A 24822-nucleotide genomic window follows, 5' to 3' on the forward strand; every position below is an offset into this window, starting at 1 on the left:
CACAAGACCACCTATCAACACCTTCTATGACTGAAAGAGAGGGAGTACAGTCCGAATCCTGTTGCTATTTACTTCCAGTATTTCTTTATTCAATTTATATTTATGGAAATGAACAAATCTGTTTGGTAGGTAGCAGTGTTACTCAGCATAAGCTAAAGCACCACAAATTAGGTTTAGGGAATTAGCTCAGATTTATACAGTTAGTGGCACACAAAGGCTCAGGAAGTCTTGGGCAACAGTTTCGGATTATATCACTTAATAGTCAATATCCTCTGAAACCCTAATCCAATATGCTTTTAATAACTAATAAATTATGCAGTAAAAAAGCATCCAAGCTTTGTACATAATTTCTGGGACACTATTATAGTATTAGACTTCAGATAATGAAAAAAATACTCTCTAAAATATGCTTGAAGTGAACCTGTAACAAAGACAGGATTCTTCAGCACTTTCCTTACACATGGGCTGATGGATTACCTATAAGAATGATATTCCTTTAATGTTACTTACATGCAAGGACACTTTTTTATTACTTGCAAACATAATTCATAAATTCATTCAAATACTTTAAACTAATTTAACTCAGTGGGTTTTTTACATAAGAGACTATGTGCTGCTGACAGGGTTATAAAACAAAGAGAACTTCCCATTTATTGGCAAGTTCCTTTGCTTAAGAGAAATGAATTTCTGGTCCATTTTAGGAAGAATGTTTGTCAAGTTTCACAATTAAGGGTTATTTTTACACAGTATAAAAAAGAGGGCCTATCTAAGTGATTATTATCAGACCCATAGCTCAATTATCAAAACAGAAATGGATAAAAACATTGATATTGTGAGATTACTGAACTACTACTTCATAGTAATTCTAATTCTATTCATGGCCATTTTTCTTAATAACTACTAGTAATTTGATCTAACAGCACTTAAAGAAAAAAAATTAAAATATATCTTCTAAGATTGCAATCAATTCTGTCTTGAAAATTACTGCCAACATCAGCACAAAGCACAAAGTTAGGCCTCTCTTGAGCACTCGTTCATTCACTTCACTCATCCAGAGAAGCTCATTTCCCAAGTGCCAGCCTCCCACAGCCAGCCTGTGTGCTAGATGTCAAGCTGCAGTCTCTCTGGCCTGTGCAATACTGCAAGTAATTGAGAGTGCCAATCAGAAAACACTGCTAAATTCTGTTGACAGAGCACAATAATGGCAAGACTGCACTTTATTCATTGACAGTTGCACAGTGTTTGTGGCTGCAGCTGCTTCTTTGGGTCACTATACAAAGCAAATTTACTTCTGAATATGCACTTGGGACTGCTTTGCTGAAGAAGAGGGTGCTGGTTTTACTTAGCCATTTCTGTGACTATAAATGTCCATCTTGAAATATTTATTTTTAAAAACTTGTTGAAATGTCCTGTCCCCATGCCGTAACTTCCAAAGCACTGCCAGCTGCAACACAGATGGAAGATAAAAAAATTCAACCAAAGAAACAGGATTTTGGCACATAAAGCAATATGAAAAGGGGAAGGCTGAGCCTTCAGGTATTTCTTATCACTCTCACCCTTTGCCTCAGCCATACACACACAAGACCTCCATCAGTGATGTAGATTACTGTATTTATTTAGAAGCCTTGGACTATTGTCCCATTTTTCCTTATGGCCTATGTTCCACGCTTTACTTCACTTTGACTTAAATCAGCATTTCTTTGTGCTTGTCTGCAAGAAAAGTCATAGTCATTCAAGACTATCCCACAGCTGCAGTCATGACCTTCCAGGTGACATCTGGCTCATAGATGCTCACCTCAGCCCACAGCACCAGGTTCAGGCTGCTCACCAAAGGCACCACACACAATGGAGGCAGCTTTCCTCTTACATCCCGCTTCCTCTGATGCAGCAAATAAGCTTCAGCATTCCCCTCTGAGAAGTTCCTGAAGAATGTGCTTATGGCAGAAGAAACAGCATGAAAAGGGCAGAGCTGAAGTCAAAGCCAATTCTTCAGGAAAAGGGATGTCCCTCCCGTTGGGCTGTGCAGAGGGACAGGGCTGGAGCTCTGCAGCCCTCTGGGCAGGGGCACCACCTGACCCAAACCCTTCTCAGGGCAGCAGTGAGATACCAGGAGAGCTGTGGGGAAACAATGACTGCACAGGAAACAACATTCTCAGCAACACACAGTGCATACAATAAAACCACTTGAGAAATCCCACAACCATCAGACAAAAGTGTGCTTTTAATTCACCTCTTCCACATCCCAGCAGACTCTTCAGTAACCTGTGGTTAGTGCATCTTCATCAGATCTAGGCTTCAGACCCTCTGGGCTAAGGCACTGCTAATTGTTAAAATGAAACACAGACGAATTACAAAGCCCAGCCACACAGGTTTAAGTGATTCAGCTGCTGCAAGTTTAAAAGCTGCACTATACACAATTTCTTTACTGTTGAACAGCAAGAATTTGGTCATACTGGTAGACAAATTGAATTATCTGTCTAGGAAGTATTCATAAGTTTCTGAGGACCTCATATAAGAAGGCAAAACTGATGGAAATCTCACCTACTTCAAAAGAAAGCTGTATCCCTACAGGAACTACAGTTTTATCAATCAAATAACAGTTCACAATAACCTCATGTGGTTCTGATACAAATTAAAAAAAAAACCCAAACCCAAAAAAACCCCAAATAAACCAACCCTACATAATTTGCCTTCCAGGTACTAATAGATTTTTCTGTACACATCTGTTGATACTGCACAGCTATTCTGAAGGCAAAGGTCATATATCAATTTATGCAGAGAGTATTACCAGGAGGCTGCCCTGGTTTTCCTCCTACCAGGAAAACAAATCTGAAAAGTGTAGTTCCAAACTAGACTCAAATCTAGAAAAATGCACAATTTCTATTGAAACCTATTTGCAAGGTCTATTTCTTTCAGAGAGAGCCATGACTCAACTTGCTGAACAAAAAAAGTTGTTGGAAAATACAGACTGTAACTGCAGCGAGATAGGTATTAACTCCCCTTCACAGAAAAACCTACAAACAAACAAACAAACAAACAAGAAAAGAATAAAAAACCCAAGACCAGCACCACCAACAACAAAACAACAACTTAGTTTGGTCACTGCTCTAACTCAGATGGCAAATGCTACTCAACTCCTGTGGCTAGAAGAATCATAAGAAAACATGACATTTCCACTCCATTTGCCTACATGTTCCCTGGTGCATTTAAAGACTTAATTAGTCCCCAGGTATATATGTTTTAAAGAAATAACTGCTTTTGCATTTTCAAATATGTTCTTCCATGATTCTCCATCATGAAAAGACTTACATTAACTGGTGGGCAAATGCAGGTGACACATATTCTAAGGGTGAGAACCGAACTTAAGTTGTTATAGAATATGGGATTTGAGCTCTGGAGCAGGGTCAGGGCTCCTGAAGCCACAGCCAGAGGGAGGGCCATGTCAGAGCCCACCCAGGCAAGGAGAAGAGCTGGGAGGGAGCAGCTTCCCAGGCCTGCCCAGGCCACTGCACTCCTGCTGTGCAGGAAGCTGCAGGTCCTACAGATGAGCACAGCACAGCACAGCTGCACCGAAAGAAACACTTCGGCAAGTACAAAGTGGATGCCTGCCTTGTTTGTGCAAGCTGTGTATAAATATCCTTAAAATACCAGAATTTTTAACAGTTGCCGAATTTTTTGAGCCACTACAACAAAACCAAGAATAAAGTTTCCTATCTTTTTTTTTTTTTTAATCTTTTTGCATTTGGACTATTGACTAGAAATAACTGTTAGAGAAGTCAGGAGAAAATCCCTCATTGGTTATTTTGCCATTATTATAATGAAAACATATATAGCTTTTTTGCCATTTATTTTTTTTTACTAATAATGTATTTAAGATGGCTGCATTACATGAGCTCTGGGGAACAAAATATTGAGTGAGTTTTAGAATCCAAACACTGAATTATAATTGTTTGGGAGCTGATTTGTTAAATCATTAGCTGAACCTAAGGAAAAAACTCATTTTAACATGAAAATAAACAGTTGCTCAAGTACTATTCTATGCCAGAATGAGGAAAATTCTGTGGCTGCCATACATAGAAGGGATGATGGAAGTAACTCAAAACACCCAAGAAAAGCCACCTGGCATGTTTTAGAGGATTATGAAGGAAAGGTCAAATGCCCTTGTATGTAGCTGTTAGTGGAGAGCAGCAAAAAGCAGGCAAATTCCTGGAAAGGGAAAACAGATGCACAATGCCAGGTCTGACTTCCCTGTGCACAAACACACTCAGATTTTCAACTCATACAGAGCTCTGCTCGCTTCAGCACCTACATTAGCACAGGATTTCCCATGTCATAAGAAATGCCAATTCACAGTAATTTAAGAAAATAATATTAAAACCCCAACTCCCACCCCTCAACAAAACCTTAAAAAAAAAGCAAGAGAAGGTGATCCTGGTCTTTTGATGGTACGCACGCCTTGTGCCAATAATGGAAGTAAAAAATGTGTCTAGGCATACCGAAATTAGAAGGAATCACTCCTTCTGGGCTTCAGGGAGTATTTGCTACATTGACACTGATGACAGGATTCATGAAACAGTAATGTCAAGTAGCAGGTGCAAGACAAAATATAGACACTACTTTTTCACATTATAGCAGTGTCCACAGTGTGACAGGAGTTTCCCTAATCGCCGAAGATAGGAAAGCTCCCGACTTAAATAGCCTGTGGTACATCAGGGACCTTGCTGCTGCCCTTCTCTCTAAGTGAAAGACTCTAAGAAACCATGATGATGGGCAGAGGTTTGAAAGCTTTGAGAAAGGCTGAAAAACACACCTTCTTGGAGTGTTTTCATAACTCAGAAAAACTGTCAACTCTAAAACAGGTAAAAAAAAAAAAGGCCAAAAATTATCTACACTAATAAATGAAAACAACTACAGTCAATGAAAGTATTTTAGCTGCACTGAAAAAAAAATCAAAACACCAAATGAAAACCAAACAGGAGACTTGATGCTATAGCTTGAGATAAAGAAATATAAATAAGAGCTCTAAAACTGCTTTCAGGTCATAGGGGAAGGGAGGGTCGGGGGAAGAAATTGACTGTCTCCTGGCTTCAGCTACTTAAATAAAAAGCAATTTTGTAACGTGCCAGGGAGAGAGTAGTTTGGTGCTATTGCTAGTCAAAATGACTCTTGATTTGATAAGGAGAGTTACCTTCAATCCATCCATACACTACAGGGGCAGAACGGATACAATCACCAGCATGTAGCTGGCCTTGGATTTATTGTTATCAATAAACTCACTTGCACACCCCCACTGGCAGGTGAAATAGCAACCAAGTTTCTTTACATCTCAGTCAGATCTTTCCCCCCACGTTGCTCCCAGCGTGAGCATGAGTTCAGCTCCTTCAAAGGAAGAGGAAATTCCTCTAACCCTCTGGAATTTAGGAGACCGGCCAGTGTCACAGAAATGTTCAGGGCATCCAGGTCTCCACTGTCTCCTGAGCATTGCCTTGTTGCTATGACTCCTTTGCGTAAGTCTGTCCTTGGACTCTCACCTTAAAGATGAAGCCATGCAAGAAAATGAAACAGCTTTCATAACCTACTCTCTCTTTGGGACTAATTTAAGTAGTCCACAGTAATCCTGCTCAGAGTTGTGATGAAGAAATTAAATGAGAGAGGAGCTCTCGGTGTGTGGAAGTGAAATCACGGTGCCACAGGTATCTCACTGGACAGTTTGGTGGCTCAAATAACTGAGCTGTTATCCCTCTGAAAAATGACCGACGGATCTTACTTCTAATAATGTCTCTTTGTAGTAATTACCTGTCTTTGTATCATCAATCGTAACAGAAACAGGTGTTGAAAATGTAAACCACACAGAAAAGACACAAAGAGCTCTGCAGAGAACACTTGCATTGACTTCCTGCACAGAAATAGTCACATGGACATCTGTCTAATCTATTCTTAAAAACCTTCAGCAGGAGATTACACCTCCATTAAATCACAAGGCAGCCTTTTCAGTATAAAAGCCTAATATAAAGATATATATAGTACCACGGCTCTGATAAAATACATCTATCTGGAGTCACTTTATCTTTCCTAATCAGTATCTAGAGACATTATGCTTCCAGCACCAGCCACATCTTCACTTAAATCATGCCTCCATTCCATCAGGAATGCACTTCTGAAAAGAGCAACAAACACAAGATAATAGAAATAAGTCTGATTTTCAACTGAAATTTTTGAAGAAGTATACTGGAAGAATACATGTTGTACTGGTGTTCCATGTTGGCAAGGCGCTGCCAAAGGCAAGCCAAACATGAAAACTAGTAGGCTGCAATGTCAGTATTCTTACTAAAGGTTCAAAAGCTTTTTCCTTGGCATATATTTTATTGCTATTTATTCTTTGGCTTTGAACCACAATAAAGCACAAATTCTTAAGTCACTGTAGAATCACTGGACATATATGTTGATTATTGGCAAATACAGGACAGCCTAGACGGGCATTCAGAATCAAAGGGTTAAGTGCTGCATGAAGTGTTAAAGACAGATTTGGCAAATCACAACCAAGAATATCTCTGTTATGCTAGTGTTCTCTCAAATATTTAGGAAAAAACAAACACAAACAAATACACCTAATTTTGCAAAGCTGTTTTAGAGCCTCTGTATGTGTATTTTGCTTCCCAACACTGATTCTCTCTACCACGTGTCTCAACTTTTGAATATGGCCAATGGTCACGACCAGTGTTTTAAAACCAAAGCCAAGATTTTACTGTATGAGACTAATACAGACAAAATAAAAATATATTTGTATGTACTTCAAGTCAACAGCTATTTCAAGTGTCCTCCTGAAGAAACTACATTAGATAGGATTTTTTTTGTCTCAGAAGTAATTTTTAAATTATATGGGACATAACATCAAATATATATTGTACATATAACATCAAATATATGTCAGAGCAGTCTCTGGATCTGACTTTTCAAAAGCAATACCCTAAATCTACAACAGACAGTATCTAAAAAAACAGCTGCCCTAGTAAAGAAAAATCCTGGTCATGATTCCATCTTCTGTAACTTTTCATATTTGTATACGGAAATGTGGATTGCAATATTTCCTTATGTATCTTAGGAATTTAAGCAAGATCTCTTTCCTTCACTGTGAAAGGAACTGAAAGACTCCTGCCTGGCAGTGCTCCTGCCCAGTGAGCTCCACACCTAAGTATTCCTTCAATGTTCATCCCTGTCCTCATTCCTTTCCTTTCTCCAGAAAATACACCTAGACAACTGGTAGGTTCTCTGAAGTTACACAAATCTTTATTTTAAATGTGCTAAGGTATAAACTCATTTTGTCATATTTACATTATCAGTGTCATTGATTTCCCCATGAAGCCTACAAAATTTTCTAACTCTGTTCCGTGTTCATACAGCACAATGAAAATGCACACTGCTTCTCAATCAAAGCTCCTATTTACAAAATACTATTTAGTATAAAGTTTTTTTTGTTTCTAGTGAATTTTGTAATAATTAAAACCTTTTGCTTTTAAACCTATTAGCTTGCCTCTAACTGATAAAATAGCTAAGTTGAATAAAACTTTCCTGACGTAAACAGACATTTAAAATCTGCTATGTGATACAAGAAAATCTCGGAAATCAATTTGCTGAGCACAGCATAGTCTTTTATTTAAAAACTGCCTCACAGCAAAAATTATAAAAAGGAACATGTCTCTAAAAACTTTCTTAAGTTTTGAAGATAATAAATTATTTCCCCTGTTGTAATGTTAGAAAAATTATATTCTTGCAAGCTTGATGTATTTCCATTTTGTTTTTTTCTCAACAGTGGCAAGAAAAGAGTGAATTTTAAAGAAAAAATTCCAACAAAAAAAATCTGCAAATTTACATACTGGAAGAAAAAAAAATTGTATAGTTTTTTTCTTGTTTTCTTATCTCTCTGTCTGGAAAAACTCCTGTCACCTTCACTTTGATAAATGACTGTGTAGCACAGTTCAAGGCTGTGTCTCACAACCTCTACCCTGCAGCAGCTGGGACTTCTTCTAGCTTAAAACATTAATTCAATTTAATTTCTTTTTTTTTTTTTTTTCCCCCAGACTGAGAGATACTCGGTTTTGTTTTCTTAGGATGAAAAATAGAATCCTTGGAAAAATACATTTTCCCATGAAATATTTGAATTGGATGGCACAGGTGGGAAGTTTCAGTCTGAAAATCAGTAAGTTAAACAGCTTTTATCTCTAACCAGTCTGTCTGATACAGCATATCCAAAATTTACTAATGTCGCATAAAGGAGGAGAATTTATCTCAGCCTAACTTGTCTTAAATATAATCTTCATCAACTCTACTACATTGAAAGAGAATCCATGGACTCCTAAGACCATGCCAGAGACAGTATTTATATGAGAAGAATCAGCAGAGGCTGGCATTAAGAGGGGTGAAGATAAGCCTCTTCACTTAGAAGATACACTGACGCCAGTTCGAAAGCACCCAGTCCCTAAGCCTGTAACTCCACAATGTATATGCTACAGTTTACTTAGATGTTTTCCACTGCCACAACAGCTATAAAGTATATAACATGGTCAGTGATTAAAAACAATAAGCAGTTTGGAGCCCTCACAAAAATGTAAGCCCAGATAAAAATCATAGTTGCTCTCAGTGTTAAGGAAAATGAATAATGAAATACAATGGTGAGTAATATAAGCAAAAAACAGATTGAAAGAAGTACACTCTGCCAAAATAAACAAGAGGCAGAGAATTGTGTAACTCTTAATTCCCATTTCTATTCAGAGCTTAACTGGAATGTATTGGGGGCAAAGTACCCAAATGAATGGTAAAAATTCAGAAAGCCCAGCCATGTTTTCTTTCATTCCAGAGACAGGGTTGTCTCAGCTCACAGTTTGTAATCACTCACTGATCCAGCCCTGCTTCTTCAAACTCACCTTAATAAAACAAGTTGTACAGGAGACCAGTGCTTACTTCATGTGAGCAGATGTATGGTGTCACATGTCACAAAGCTTGCATGCAAAAACATACACCAGCACAGAATCAAAGAATCATCAAGGTTTGAAGAGACATTCAAGATCAAGTCCAACTATCAACCCAGCACCAGGATAATCACCACTAAACCACATATAACCCCAAATGCTCTCCTCATTTATTCCCTCTCTCCACAAATCCTCCAGTCCTACTGCAAAGCAGAGAAGACAACATCCTGTTGGGAACTGGCAAGAACACAAGCAGTCATTCTCTCTTCTTGAGTAAAGAGAAGACCCAAATGTGACCCTGGAGTCCCAAATCCTATTCAAGCCCCTTCACCAACAGGCTCCCATCATACCTTTAAAACCCAGGCAGATGTTCTAGGAGTTAAATTAGGGTTGAAGCCCTAATTCCCCATTTGCTCTACTCATAATGCCCTAGTAGTTCCTACCACTGCTTCCAAACACAGGCTCAGTGAAGCAGGACAGGACTGTGAAGAGAGTCATTAAAAACATAAGGTATTTGGGAAACTGATCCAACCAAGCCTCATTCAACAGCCTCTCAGCTCAAGAGATACCTGGAGCCAATGAACAGAAGAAAATGAGCTCTGCAGCTCTCTCCCAGTTTTACTCTGTGGAAGCCATCTAACTTGAGTGAGTGTTTGCTTGTGAAGACCTTCTGTAAAAGGTTCATTTTTCTCACTACTTGTATGCAAAGACGTACACAGAATCATAATGTCACCAAAAAGTAAGCACACCTGAAGTGAGTTTCATCACCACTTTTTCCTCCTATTTTAAAAAGAGGATTGACTTCCTTGAAATGAGAAAAAACACACTATATTGTAAAGATGAACTGCAAAGAACCATCACCAGAATGGTACTGTTGTGACATTCAGGATGTCAGCAAATTAAAAAATCTTCCACAGAGTAATTGCACTGGTAAAGAAACTGTGTAATGCTTTGCCCAGAAATTACATCCTCTTGCAACTTAACACATTAACCAACACAAGATAAATTACTCTTGCTAGTTTCTGGTGGCAAATGCAAGAGTGACATGGGAGAAAAAAAAAAAAAGAGTAGATTACAGAATTTGAAAGATAAAAGGCAGAAAAGCAAGACAGCAAGAAACAAATGTGGAATATCTCATCATATATGTAAAAATAGTACCTCCTGATCAACTTGAATTCATTCTAATTACCTACTTCAGTGCAATTGTAACATATTTTAAGTGACATGCTGGTTAAAGAAGTTCCTGTGGGAAGTGGTCCCTTCTATGTGACGACAGGATATTTTACTAGGAGATGTTAGTAATGTTCTTCATTAATGGTAATGGCTACAATACAGTGAAGGAGAGGGACTACATATGAGGTAACACATTCTATTTATTCCTACCCAAGTGTGGGAATAGATGAGCCCTAGAAGAGGTAAACTGCAGTAGCTGTGACAAAGGGACCTTCTGAGCATGGGAGGACTGAAGCATTATGAAGAAGCAACCAGTAACAGCACGTCCATGGTTGTAAAGATAAGGCAGAGGCATCTGTACTCTGGTTTAACCTCCATGCAAGCACGTTTGGCACAAACACTTGTTAGCCAAGAACAATGAATTTTCACTTTCCACCATACCTGCGCCAGTAAATGTAATTATTCAAATGCCTGCAGGAAGCAAATGCACAGCAGGCACATGCATGTTCTAGTGTAGTTCTCTAGCAAGTTTTGAAAAGCGGCAAAAGAACCACAAAGAAGTCTGACTCTATACACAACTTCCTACATTTTCTAATACATAAATAATTCCATTTGCCTCTACTCAGGAATATTTTCATATGGCATTCCCTGAAGTAGAAGAGAGTTGTAGAGTACATCTTTCATTTTTCTGGATCTCTCCAGACCTAGAGAGCTCCTCTAGCTCTTTCAGACAGTACCAGTTCTACATCTCACTATTGTGGGTTTGGGTTTTTTAAACAGAAAATATTTAACAGTTTGTTTTTAACTTGATGGCTGTGATGGAATTTTATTTTATTTGCATTCTTGCATGCCTAAAGCGCCCAAGTCAGTTTCACATGGCTAAAACTTGAAATTCCCAGTTTACACATTATGTTCAACTGTGATGATTAACTGGATGGCTGCCTGTAAACTCTTGTCATAAATTTTCATTCCACACATTTAAAAATGATAGGAACATGAGGTGGACTTCAGAGTGTCTCTGCAAAGGGCCTAAACCAATCTGTAATAATTTCAGAATACGGTAGATTCTTATTCTCCTACCAAAGTACCAGCACAAATGTAGCATGATGGATTGATAGAGTGATTATTATATATACCCACTTCAAAATATTATTTATTTCTGCTGTCAAAGCTGGTGCCAAGCTTTGAAACAGGATGGACAGTTAAATACTAAAGATACCTTAATTCTAGCTATTACCTTCACTTCTTTCAATAGATAGTATTATATTAAAATTCAATTGTACTGGCTATTCCTTCATCATGTATGCATTAAAACACAGAAAATTTCATGATCTAGTCATTCAAAACAAGAATGCAGATGTGAAATTATTTGCCTCTTATTAATAATCTCACTGTTACATCCAAACTGGAGAGCAGAACTGAATAGCCAATTTATTTCTCATTCAAACTGAGATTCAAAAAGATTTACATGAACAGATAGGGCCAGCAGTAGAGATAGAACAGCAGCCTGGAGTTCCTCACGTTTTGAAATGCCTTTATTTTTAAATATTCAACAAAAATTTATATTCTTATTTAGTTTCTATGCTTACAATTACACTTTTCTGACTCAATATATCTAAAACTAATTTCATGTTTTATATTTACCCATGTATATATACACACACATATATACCCATTTATATTTATATCCATATATATATATATATTTACCTATGTATATATATGCTGTGAAAATAAAAAGAGTTCTTGCGTGTGACTCAAACCCGAAAGATTCCCCAGATAGTTGGCCTTTCATGGCAGTCCCTGAAGGGGAAAAACAGCAAGCAGAAGACAAAAGCAGTACTCAAAGCTCAGTTTCTGAACATGGCTCAATGTCCAGATGGAGACTGGTGACAAGTGGTGTTCCTCAGAGGTCCATATTGGCACCACCACTGCGTGGTATCTCCATCAGTGACATGGACGGTGATATTGATGAGCCCTCAGAAAATCTACCCACGACAGCAAACTGAGTGGCGCGGTTGGCACACCTGAGAGATGGGTCACATCCAGAGGGACCTGGAAAAGTTTGAGAACTGGGCCCATAGAAACCTCATGAGGTCCTGCACCTGGACCTGGACAGCTCCTGGCATCCATACAGGCTGGAGATGAATGGATTCAGAGCAGCCCTGCCGAGAAGGAATTGGGAGTGCTGGTGGATGAGAGGCTGGACATGAGCCAGCAATGTGTACTTGCAGCCCAGAGAACTAAACGTGTCCTGGGCTGCATCCAAAGCAGTGTGGGCAGCACGGTGAGAGAGGGGATTCTGCCCCTCCGCTCTGTTTTGCTCTAGTGAGACCCCACCTGGAGTGCTGCATACAGTTTTGGGGTCCTCCGCACAGGAAGGACATGGAACTGTTGGAGCAGGTCTAGAGGAGGGCCACAAAAATAATCAGAGGGCTGGAGCACCTCTCCTACAAAGACAGGCTGAGGGAGTTGGGGTTGTTCAGCTCAGAGAAAGAAGACTCGAGAAATTTTAGCGTAGCCTTTTAGTAATGAGAGGGGGATTAAAAGAAAGATTAGGATAGACTTCTTAGTAGAATCTGTTGCAACAGGAAAAGGGGTAATGGTTTTAGAACAACAGAGGGTAGATTTAGAGTAGGTGTAAAAAAGATATTTTACAGTGAAGGTGATGAGACACTGGAACAGGTTGCCCAGATAGGTGGTAGATGCCTGATCCCTGAAAATCTTCAAGGCCAGGATGGATGGGATTCTGAGCAGCCTCATCTAGTCGAAGATGTCCCTGCTTATTGGAGGGGGTTGGACTAGGCGACCTTTAAGGTCCCTTCCAAACGAGGCTATTCTATGAATGTGTAAACTCAATTGTCTTGAATGGTATTACCACACATCCTTATGGTAGGACCTCCACGTGTGTATCTTCATCTCCTCAGGAACAGCCATTGGCAGTTCAGACTGTCAGAAATTATTGCAATGCCCTTAGTGTTCCAGTTCCTCCTATGAATATCCTATAAAATTGTTTTCCTGTTGATTGAACTTTTTTTTGAGGGGCCAGGGGAGCTGGTGAGGCTTGAAGAAGTTGATTAAATCCATCTCACTACAAACTGGTGCCTCGCTAAATGCGTAAAGTTGGACTTAGTTGGTTTTGGCAGGAGTTTTCTGCAGATCCTAAAAAGCAGATGAATACAAAGGCCTGTCTCTTACACGTTTGTTCTCTTCTATTTCATTATTTTCATAGACTGGACAATTTTTTTTTTCTACTTAACACAGACTCATTTAAAAATTGCTCCTGTGGCATCACTGTGTATATGCTACCAGACAGCACCCCTGGTCAGAGTCCAAGGTGAGAATTCAGTGATCCCTTGTTATTCCTTATGTAAGTATACAACTGCAAAGAAACAACAGGAAAGCCAGATTTGCAGATGATTGCACAACAGCTATCTCTGCTATGCTTGATCCACAGCCTACAGGAAACAACAGAAACTTTCTCATTAGTGAGGTTTAGGTCTCTTCCACAGTAACCTAAGTACAGGTCTACCATATACATGTATCCTACATCAGGATTCTGATAGCTGAGCTTCTCCTTTCCATTTAATCTCCTGTTTCCTAGGAGTTCAATGTTTTATGCTGAAAATTAACTAGTTTTCTAGCAAATAAGCAAATAAGTTTTCTGGAAGAAAACTTGGGCAGGACTCATTATTTGACAGAAATGTTTTCACTATCTGAACCAGTGACAGTTGGCTTCCTTCACAGAAATGTTATACAGAGTGAAAAAAAAAACCACTTCTGTGGTAAGATCTACTTGGCTTACACAGACATTCAATTCTGGAGATCAGGAAATGTAAGAAAAGCATTTTTCTCTCAACTGAGTATCAAGACATCCTGGCATGAATGGGTCTGATTTAGATTATCTACCCTGTAGACATCTGCCCTTGATCAGATGATCCCACCCCCAGGTGGTCCAAATCGGACACAGCAGACAAACAACTTTACTCAACGTTTTTACATAATGACTGTGGTTAAGCAAAACTGAAATCGAAGACAGTATCTGTGGAATAAAAAAATCCAGTGTTTTCTGCTGTGATATGAAATCAGTGGCTTAACAATCTAAACAGAGACAGCTTATCAAGCCTTTACCTTTGGGGATAGTAATCTGACAGCCCAGGTCACAGTCCTGCTGCAACTGATAAAAAGCCACTTCCTGCAGGCGAGCACGCTCCAGCTCCGAGAGGCTTTGAACGGGAACTGACTTCAGCCGAACGCTGCGCCCTGACATGCTGTTCCAAGTGAAATCACCCTACAGGAAATCAAATGGAAAAATATGAAGCATCATATGGTATGCACAGTTTTTAATAAACAAGCTGTCTCTTTTACTGCTAGAAAAAACAACACAGGTACTTCTCACCAAAAGGCCATTTTCTTGGACATCTCTAACCTTTCAAATATCTTTATTTTTCCTAGAAGAGCATTCCTTAAAAGGGATACGTACATGCAAAACAAGAAGTCAATTCTGTCTGAAGCCATTTAATCAAGTGTTGTTGCAAAAACATTAGTATTTCAGCAACAAAAGCACAAAGCAGGGAAGGGGGGAAGGGTGGAAAAGGGCCCTTGTCTGCTTTTCCTAGTTTGCTTTCTCTGTACTGATTGCCACTTAATTCTTTTCCCACACCATCGGTGAGAGCAGCAGACATTCATGGACAACATGCACCTTATCTCCCACATCTTACTAATCTGACTCCAGCAGAGTGCACTGGCAGAGCCCCTTTTCCAACACATCTCCTCCTTATGACGAGGCTGTGTTTAGAATACGATCGACTAAAGGATGAGAGATCCCATGTTTTTGAAGAGCTGCAATAACAACCTATTTGTTAACATTTAGAGAGGAAAACAGCACGAGATACGCTGCATCTCTGTAAGGTACCAATTATGCTTGGAAAGCAAACCAAAAGCTTTAGCTGTTGTATATCCCACCTGTGAGAACCCATACAAGAAACTATTCTCCTAGTATTCAGCTTGGGCCAGAGAATTAATCATCACTCAAAGAGAAGAGAGCACAAAGACAAGCTTAAAGCCTGACAATTAACTTAAAGCGAGACTTTCAGAATTCATCAAAGCATCATCAAAGAGCACAGATTAGTACAGGGAGTGAAAGAAGAATTTGTTTTTCATTCTAACCATGTTAAAAAATAAACATCAACCTTGTCAGTAAGTATAACCTAATGCAGCTGCTAATAATGAAGAAAAACTCCCAGGCACATCAGCTGGGCTATAAGAAACCCACCAACCTGCCTTTCATCACAGCATGGCAGCCTTACAATTAATAAACTTCACTCTCATTTTTAGTTTGAATTTCAACATCTGTACGTTCACTGCATACTAATTTTTTCACTGTAAACGTATGATTCATCTGTTGTGCACATCCATCTGTAGTCAAAGGATGTCCACTGAATTAAAAAATTATTGGCTGAAGCTCCTTAATATAAAAATCAGTAAAATTTGACTTTACTGAGCAGTTATGCATCTTGTTGTATGTAAACATCTTTGAGCACATTTCCATATATTTTGCCCATATATGTGCATGTATATTCATATACACACATACAATCTGTACATACATTTGTATTTAAACATATATTCGCACACCTATGACTGTGAGTGTATTCACACAGAGGTATGAGACAAAAAACATTAACAAATGTGCAGCACCCTTTAGCAATACGGTTTAAAGGAATTACACAATTAACACCCTTTCTTGTGATTCATGAAATATGTTTGAGTTCAGCAAGGAGGTTTGTTTGGTTTTTTTTCCAGAGTAGTTTTTGTAAGTCATTAGGCAATCATAACAGATAAAGACATTGCCTCAATGTCAACAACTCGACCTCTATATACTTAATGCATGTACTGTGATCAATGTCTCTATAGTATTTATATGCACATGGGGCACATATGCAAAACTTCTGTGTGACCCCAGTATTTGACTACTGCAATTCGTTACTTCATTTTTTTGCCTCTTCACCTCTTCTTGCTCTTCTGGTGCCTTACTGTTGACTAGCCAGATTTAGTAATCTCAGACTAAAGGTTTGCACACTGTCACAAGTCAAGCTGTGTAGCTTAACTCAAGCAAAACCAAACCAGCAAGAGTGACATAAACCTTATTTGCAAAACTGCAAGTAAACATTTACATTTTTTAAAAAGCTGTTGTCATTTATAGATAAAAGTGATCAAGAACAGCATCCACAACCAGACAATGTATCCAACAAAACTAATTGCTTTCCAACCTTGATAATGCAAAGGAAACTTTACAAGCACAGAAGTATGCCATTCAATCCTCGTGAACATATAATATATAAAGCATTCTACTGTCAAAGTGGTACAGACAAAGAAATAAGAAAACAAAGATTTTTATGGTGGAGTTTAGAGATATTTTATCTTAGTTATTTCTCTATCACAAGCATTTTCATAAACAAAAATATCACTGGTATGTCTACCATAAAAATTTTAAATCCTAACTCTTAATATTAAAACAGGAAAGGGAAGCAAAAATAACACTCCTTAAAAAATGTTAAGGTAACAGAATACATGTCCTGTTTCCTGTAGACCACAAAAACCAAGTGCAGCATGGGACTTTTAGGAATTACCACAAATTACGCAAAGTCCCTTAATTGAATTCGGCATGAACACATGAATTATTCGTCTTTTTCAGACAGATTTTCCCTTGGCAATTTTTAACTCTGGAGGTAACTCCTCATCCTTAGCCAGTCTGATGTGGCTCTGCGCCTGGAGGCAGTGAGCTGTTGCACTGCAAAGCCCAGCTCCAGCTCCAGCCCTGCTAAAGCAGGTGACCTCGGAGACAAGGCTTGCAAGCTGTGGTCCAGCCCTGCACTGAGGGTCTGCTTTGGGGACTCCACCAAACCTCTGCACAGAGCTGGGCTGCTTTATATGATCAGAGCACCCCAACTCAGCCCTACCTAGGCATGGAACGTCCCACCCTTACGCCCATGCAAGTGGCAGGATCACAATCCCTGGAAGATTTAAAAGATGTGCAGAGGTGGCTCTTAGGGATATGGTTTAGTGGTGGACTTGGCAGTGCTGGGTATTGGACTTTATGATCCTAATCTTTTCCAACCGAAATGATGCTATGATTTTTTTGTTGTTGTTGTTGTAGAAATTCAAGGATTTGAAACCAACGCAAAGCTAAAAGCACCAAACAAGACTATGAGGCCTGTTGCTCTCAAGCAGGTTTTTATTCTGCCAGTTTGCAAGGCCCCCATATGCTCCTGGCGCTCACTGTCTAGCTAAAAACAGTTGTCTGCAACATCTCATCTTGCAATGCCACAACAGGTTGCTGAGATTAAAGAATGTGCAATCACTCTGTGCAATTGCTGTGCACTAAAGAAGACATTCATTTTCCTCACTTGATGGGTTTGATAAAATCTCTGCTAGGTCACATTAACATAGGGTTTTATTATGCTAATGGAACACATGACTAACAAACTAACATATTTTTGGAAAATCATGTGGTAGGTAGTACCAATGAAATCTCCTAATCTTTAAAGGCTCAAGAAACATTTCCTTGAAAAATTCTGTTTCATTTTGCAAATATATATCACTGTCTTCTATGAGTCAAAACACAGTATTTGAGAATTTAATCTATTCAAATACTCCTGTGCGTTACAAAACACAAGGTAAAGGCTTCATTTTCCTCCCAAAGCACTGCACAGTTATACAAACAGCCTGTAAATTAGTGCAAAATCATCCAGGCTTGGGAGAGGTCCAGAAAAGTCAAGCTCCCTTGAAGAATGGGTACTGGTGTAATAACTTATGCCTAAAGCTATTCTGCACTCTGTGGGGCAACCAAAGGAGGAAAAGGGCAGCACAGACATGAGAAATATTTTCTGTTTCTCTCTCCATATGAGAGGCAACACTTCACCAGCCTAATTCAACATCAGCCTGACCTAGCTGGAAGCTTAAAAGGAGCAGAAGATCTTTAAGCAACAAGTCAGAATGACGTGTTTGTTTTTTGAAGTTCAAGCTTGTATGTGCTCAGACATAGTACACAGGTTGCTCTCTATTATTTAGATTACAGGTCTGTAGGTCTGAATATGCTCTGCAATTGACTCCATCACCAAGAAGAAAAAAAGGCAACACATAAACAGAAGAGTGTAAACAGAAATACTGTTCTGGGATAAAGTGATCAGCCTGACAGAACATAAACTGCTAACTGCACAGCTGCTTTCATCAAAGAATATTATGAAATCATAAACTAGACTAAAAGCCTTCTCTGGTTTCTTCCACCAACCAGTCACATATTTTTCCTCTCAAGTCTGCAACTTCAGCTGCATTTTCTCTCTGGCACTCCTATTAACATCTAACATCTTTCCTCCACTCAACCGAGCAGTTCACTTACCAGGTAACTACCTAAAATACCAGAGCAGGTGACTCAGCAAAGAAGGTGACTGGAAAACTGCACTTTCTGCCTCTCAAGAATCTGAATCTGTCCATTTCCCCTGTACTTCTTGCTCACAGTCATAAGCACATTTTTAATAAGATGCAGACTGCAGTGTTTCTGATATTCTTTCAAGCATTTTTCTAATAGGTTGGATGTTTTGTAGCTCCAAAATAAACATTAAGTGGTACATCCTGACTTAAGTAATACTGTGCACTTAAATTACTCTTAAGCATTTCTAAGCTATTCTTGTGTGCCTGACTTCTTCCCCTCGAGCTTCCAACAGAAAATGTTGCAGATGTCTTTAAGAGAACCCTTGTTCTTCTGTCTTTCGTGCAATACAGAAACCAGCTGGCAACTGCATGGAATGCTGAATGTGGATGCAAGTCTATAGGCAGTGATCAACCTTGATTTCTGTTGGGTTTCAAGCCTTAGGGAGTTTAGTGGATGGTGCACAGGTTGAGAAATGAGAATCCTCACACATCAGTTTTATAAAAAAGAATTTAATGCAAGATGGATAGTGCAATTTTTATCTTCTGCTTTATTGCTATTCTTAATGACTTTGGTCTGTACTCATTTAGGTAAACACCATTATCAGATTAGTTGTCTGCTTTTCATTAGTCTTTTGCTCAAATCCATTTGAAACCACTAAGATCAAAACCAATTATGTCTATTTTTTTCTATCCTAGCAACTTTTAGCTATGTGCTTGTATTTAGATAGGTGCCCACTAAAGAACTCTTTGGGCATTCAAAAGAACTTGGTGGTTTTGCGCAAAAAGATTTTATTGAAAATAACATGGCAAATACAGTATTAGAGTGTCTTAACGCTGTTTTTTTAATTGTTTTTTGAAGCTTCATGAAACCATGTATCACTGCCACTTCACAACCTTTTGCTTCCATGTGTCATTTATTTTAACTCTCTCTGCAATTATTTCCAGACTCCTCAGGCATAAACTCTCACAATTTGGCTGTTGGTACAGGTAATCCCTCTCTTCCTCATTTCCCTGGTGTTGCTGTTAGTAAGAACCAAAAGCAGTTCTGAAGCATAAGTCAGTCACTTCAGTACAGCTACATATTCTGTCCTATTGAATCAACACACAGAATACTCTTACTGGACAGGATGAGAGTGAAGGAGGCAGGGAAAAACTAATTTAAGTAGCCTTTTAAGCATTACATGCAGTTAAGGACTGCATGTAAACTCCTTTGCTAGTGCCATCCTAGATAACCACCTGCAAATTAATGAAGGGTTAGAAAGCAGTAGATGGTACAAGTGTGCTCTAGGCTGACGGTCTCTGCCACCTTCATTTAGGATGCTCCTCCACAGCCAGCTCAGTGCATTACAGGCCGCACACCGGTTTCCAGCAGGCATTACAAACTACTGCAACCTAGGATGCTCTGGGATCACACAGCTGCTCCTAAGGGTCTGCTACTACTGCAAAAGAATTCTTTCAGATGAATGAAATGCCACCTCAACACTATAAAAAGAGGCACAAGACTTGCTGTGTGACATCAAAGCATTCAGAGGAAGATAGCTAAACATGGATGTACAAAGCACGGGGCCCCAACAATTAATCTTCATTAAGAAAGACTGACTTCACTAAAGTTGTTATCTAGGGTGACATCCTGTTCCCCTTGACGTCAGGGGCGAAATTATTAATATAATGTCTCCACTAGGGAAGAGAGTAAGTGCAGTCCAGATGATTCTGTTAGTTTGAAGCCTTGCACTAAAGTTGCCTTATCTCATGCTATATTGTATTTAAGTGTAGTTTTGTAAGAAAGATCACGTTTTACAAAACACTGGCTGAGATATCAAGACTACTTAATGGCAATTAATATAACCACTTCACTGCCAAAGACAGACACTTCCTCACATCCTGTCTCATTCTCAAGGCTGGAAATCCATGTACTCAGGACGAATACTGCAAGGCAACCCCTGCGGGAACACTGGAAAGCTGGTAGTCCACTCAGGGGAGACAGAATTGACACCCACGACAGAAATACTTCATGTAGCAAGAAGGCATGAACCCATGCCCAGGTAAAGATACACATTTCAGACTACAACAGTGGTGATTTCCATTTATCAGAGTAAAAACTAACTTTACTGTTTTTTAAACAGAGAGCAGAACAAGGAGCATGCTTTCACAGCAGTATTAAAATTGTTAAAATAAAGGGGAAAATATTTCCGGATCAAGCTTTCCAAGTTTTCTAAATGCCACAGGATACTATTTCATGTTTACAGTATTTAAAAAGCATTCTCTTACAAAAACCTGATGTTTTATGGAGATGTATTTAATTCCTTTTCTGACGTTAATAAACCCGAATGATGTACAAAGGTATTGCCCAGCAAAATATCCATCCCTAACATAAGGAAGGACTCTGTACTGAACTTTTTCAACAGATCCAGAAAACCAACCTCCAGAAATTAGAAAGCTCCCCTAAAATGCATCAAAATATATGGTCAATTTTTTTTGATTTGTTACTTCAGCACACGTTAATATTTCTTAAGGGATTTATCAGGAAGAACTGCAATTAAACTAGAAGGGGCCAAATACCTTTTTGGAGGTGTCAAAATAGATAGAGAACACCTTAAAAAGCCCAGATCCAACTTCAGAATTACAGCTGAAATTTTGGTGGTGTTCATAAAAACAGATTTTTGACTGTTTTCACATGTAAGAGAGAATCAAGCCATACTGCAATACTCTGAATTTTGCTGCAAGTTACGGGTACAAGCAGTGCTGTTACAACTGACTGCATGAAGGAACAAGCTGAAAAACTGTAGTAATTAAACCATCTCAGAGCGCAGTAATGAGCTACAGAAGTTTTATCAATTTTGACATAAAAGATCTGGGATAGCCTGGCTTCATTAAAAGGAGAATTATTTTCCCTTCTATTGGTTCATTTACTGTACCTTTCGAGAGGCTGGTGCTATGTTTTTCCAAGCATTAAAACTTGCTCCTGCTTCACTGGGAATAACACAAACTCTGCAAGCTAATGGCAGCAGAACCAAAATCCAATACAATAGCTGCACAAGTATTATTTTTAGTGGCAAAGCTGCCTTAAATAGACCCCACTCCAGTTCCTATGACCAACACAAATGTGCTCCCAACATTGAACAACTCCCTCGGTGTTCAGCCTGTGGAAGTGAACAAAGAACCACAGCCCACAATACACTGAAGACTGGCACGTACACTCTTTGAGCTTTCCTGTGCCACGGGTTATGGAAAATGGGGACTCTGTCCTGAGGACATGTCTTGCTCAACACTGCAGGTTACAGTAATCCATTCATTCCCTGAGTGCCATCTATTCAAGCTATACCCTTAGGCACTGTAAAGCTTCCAAGGAGATTCTGGTTATTGAAACAGTGCTCTTTCTCCTAAGCCTAACAAGATTAATGTTAAGCAAACAAAATAGTAATGCTGAAACTATATATAAACTGAATTTAAACAATCTGAATTAAAAAAAAAATTATATGTTCTATCTGGATATATGATCCTGAAGTAGTACAAAACATCCTGGTGAAATAATGAGGATCTCTGCTGGCACAGCACAAAAGTTAACCATTTCTGCATCCAATTAGAAGTACCACTGTGACCACAGCCAATGCTTTGAACAGTTAGGAGTGGCATCTAATTGTATCATGTTCCATATAAATGAAAAAATCGCAACATTTTAGAAGGAAGGAAATTACCTACTATTTAAAAGAGAGAATGCATGTGAAAGAGTACACATTGTAATTTCCAAGCCTGCAAAAATTTTATCTGCCTAAGTATTGTACACAAAGCTAAAAATATGTATTTGAGTACTTTAGTTTACTTCCTGGATTCTGAGCTTTTAAGACTCATGCAGATTACATGTCCTGACAAGGATACTGTCAGAATCTCATAATGAAGTTAAAATCAAATAATTCTATAACTCCAAGAACTAAGATCTGACTAACAGTAGAGTCTTTAATTCAATGCAAAACCCTATTCTTATTGTTTCAAGTGGTTCATACCAGTCTTTTCTATAAACTTGTACAACTGACAGAAAGAAAAATGAGGTCTGTTGCACACAGGAAAACAGTCATCTGACTACCTACATACCAGATCTGTCTGGAAAACAGTTCTAGGGTGTTATTTTCTTCTTTGGGGGGGACAGTGAGGCTGATTTACTTGATAGGTACAAAATGTAAGACATCTCAAAATATTTACATTTGGAGAGTAAAGTGACAGCTCTCAGTTACTCAGCTAAAACACAAAGGATTTGGGAAGAAGTCTGCATTACCTGACCTGGAGCAAGAGTTTGAACCAGGCTTTAACACAATCACAGAATCATTTAGGTTGGAAAATACCTCTGAGATCATCATGTTCAACCTTTGACTGGACACCATCAAGTAAATTAAACCACAAGCACTGTGTGCCTCGTCGTCATTTCTTGAACAACTCCAGGGACAGTGACTCCACCACCTCCCTGGGCAGCACATTTCAGTGCTTAACAACCCTTTCAGTGAAGAAATTACTCAGAATGTCCATCCAACCTGAACCTGCCAAGGTGCAACTTGAGGGTATGTCCTCCCCTATTGTTGGCTGTAGAGAGCAGTAAGATCCCCCTCGACCTTCCTGTTTGTCCAGGCTAAACAAGCCCACCTCCCTTAGCCATTCCTCACAGGACCTGTGCTCCAGGCCCTTCCTCAGCTTCACTGCTCTCCTCTGGACATACTCCAGCATCTCTGTCTTTCTTGTGGTGAGGGGTCCAGAACGGGACACAGAACTTGGGGTGTGACCTCACCAGTGCCCAGGGCAGCGGAAGAATCACTTCCTTTGACCTATGCCCACACTATTTCTGGAATAGGCCAAGACACCACTGGTCTTCTTGGCACCCTGGGCACTGCTGGCTCATGTTCAGCCACTGTCAACGAGCACCCTCAGGTCCTTCTCCACTGGGCCACTTCCCAGTCACTTTTCCTCCAGGGTGGAGAGATGCATGGGGTTGTTGTGGCCGAAGTGCAGGACCCAGCACTTGGTCTTACTGAACCTCATGTTGCTGGGCTTGGCCCATAGGTCCAGGTTTACCCCATACTGGACAACTGACCTACTCAGGAGGCCAATGTCTACTCCAATATCTCCCCTGCTACTATGCTGAACCTCAGCAGAGATTGCCAGCCCCCTCCAGAGCCATGTGCAAATTCATTACATGAATGGCTACTCTCAGAGCTGACTTGGACACCTCTAACAGTGATCACCCATCAACTCTGTACTGTGACCATGTGTGCTTCCTCATGCACATTCTCTTTTTCATAAACTGGCTGAGATTAAGGCTGAAAAAAGGTTGTAGGAGCCATTTTCTTATTTAAGGAAGTTTTCTTTGAGTCACGAGTTTATATCACCAGACAGCAGTGCTGTAGTGTAAGCGACACAAGAGTTCTAGAAGGCAAGAACAAGAACATTTCTGACATGCAACAAGGAAGCAATTAGCTTCCAGAGAACAGGAGTTTTCTGTTTTCTTCTGTTCTTCTGCTACATAATCACTCTACACTTCAGTTTTATCACTCTCACACTATGTTCACGTGTGCAAACACCCTGTGCTACACACTGATGTCATGCAGCCTGGGACAAGTCTATACTGCTGAGTAAGTTACAGAGCCCTGCCAATCTACTCTAGTTTATTAGGACTGCCTCTCTTGCTTTGTTTGTTGGGGTTTTTATAAGATCTGGGATATCGAATTCCACCCACACCAGCAGCTGTTTTGCTGATTCTGTCTCTTTCCTGAAGACCCCGTAAAGACAATTCTCTATGGAAAAGTTCAGAAAATACATGAAGTCTAATAACAAGGAAAAATATTTTGAGTACAAAGAGGTGGCTTTGCACTCCTTAGAATTAGGAGTACTTTTCATCCATGCAATTACTTTTCCTCTTCTTTCTATGCAATGAAGCACAATGTGATCCCTTTTTGCAAAACACAGTACTGCACATTACATTAGCTTAATGTAAAGCACTATTTTGGCATTTCTTACAAAAAACTTTACTGTTTGCACACATGACTCTGCTGATTTGCAATTAAGTTCAATATCAAACAGAGTTTAAATATTTTTTAAGAAACCACTTCAACTATACTGGAACTATACAAACAGTTTTAAGTGGATATATAGCTATAGGTCAGACTGATGGATCTTTGTATGTACCTGGAAAGATCACTGAAGGACACCTTGAAGCTCACCATTGTCTATTAACATGAAGGTTTGTTAAAAATGTGACTTCTAAAGT

The 24822-nt window shown here is 39.3% G+C and overlaps 1 protein-coding gene across 3 annotated transcripts in view; it reads right to left on the minus strand.

Annotated features, from left to right (window-relative positions):
* Positions 1–24822, minus strand: part of ARHGAP6 (Rho GTPase activating protein 6) — a 317250-nt gene that overhangs the window by 45842 nt on the left and 246586 nt on the right. For all 3 annotated transcript variants that reach the window (XM_066176816.1, XM_066176815.1, XM_066176817.1), the window contains exon 2: positions 14271–14430. In XM_066176816.1, coding sequence (XP_066032913.1) covers positions 14271–14430 — 160 coding nt within the window. The remainder of the gene's footprint in view (positions 1–14270; positions 14431–24822) is intronic.

Source organism: Chamaea fasciata, unplaced genomic scaffold, assembly GCF_029207755.1.
Source record: "Chamaea fasciata isolate MVZ Bird 193981 ecotype frontalis unplaced genomic scaffold, bChaFas1.0.hap1 SCAF_2, whole genome shotgun sequence".
Taxonomy (NCBI): Eukaryota; Metazoa; Chordata; class Aves; order Passeriformes; family Sylviidae; genus Chamaea; species Chamaea fasciata.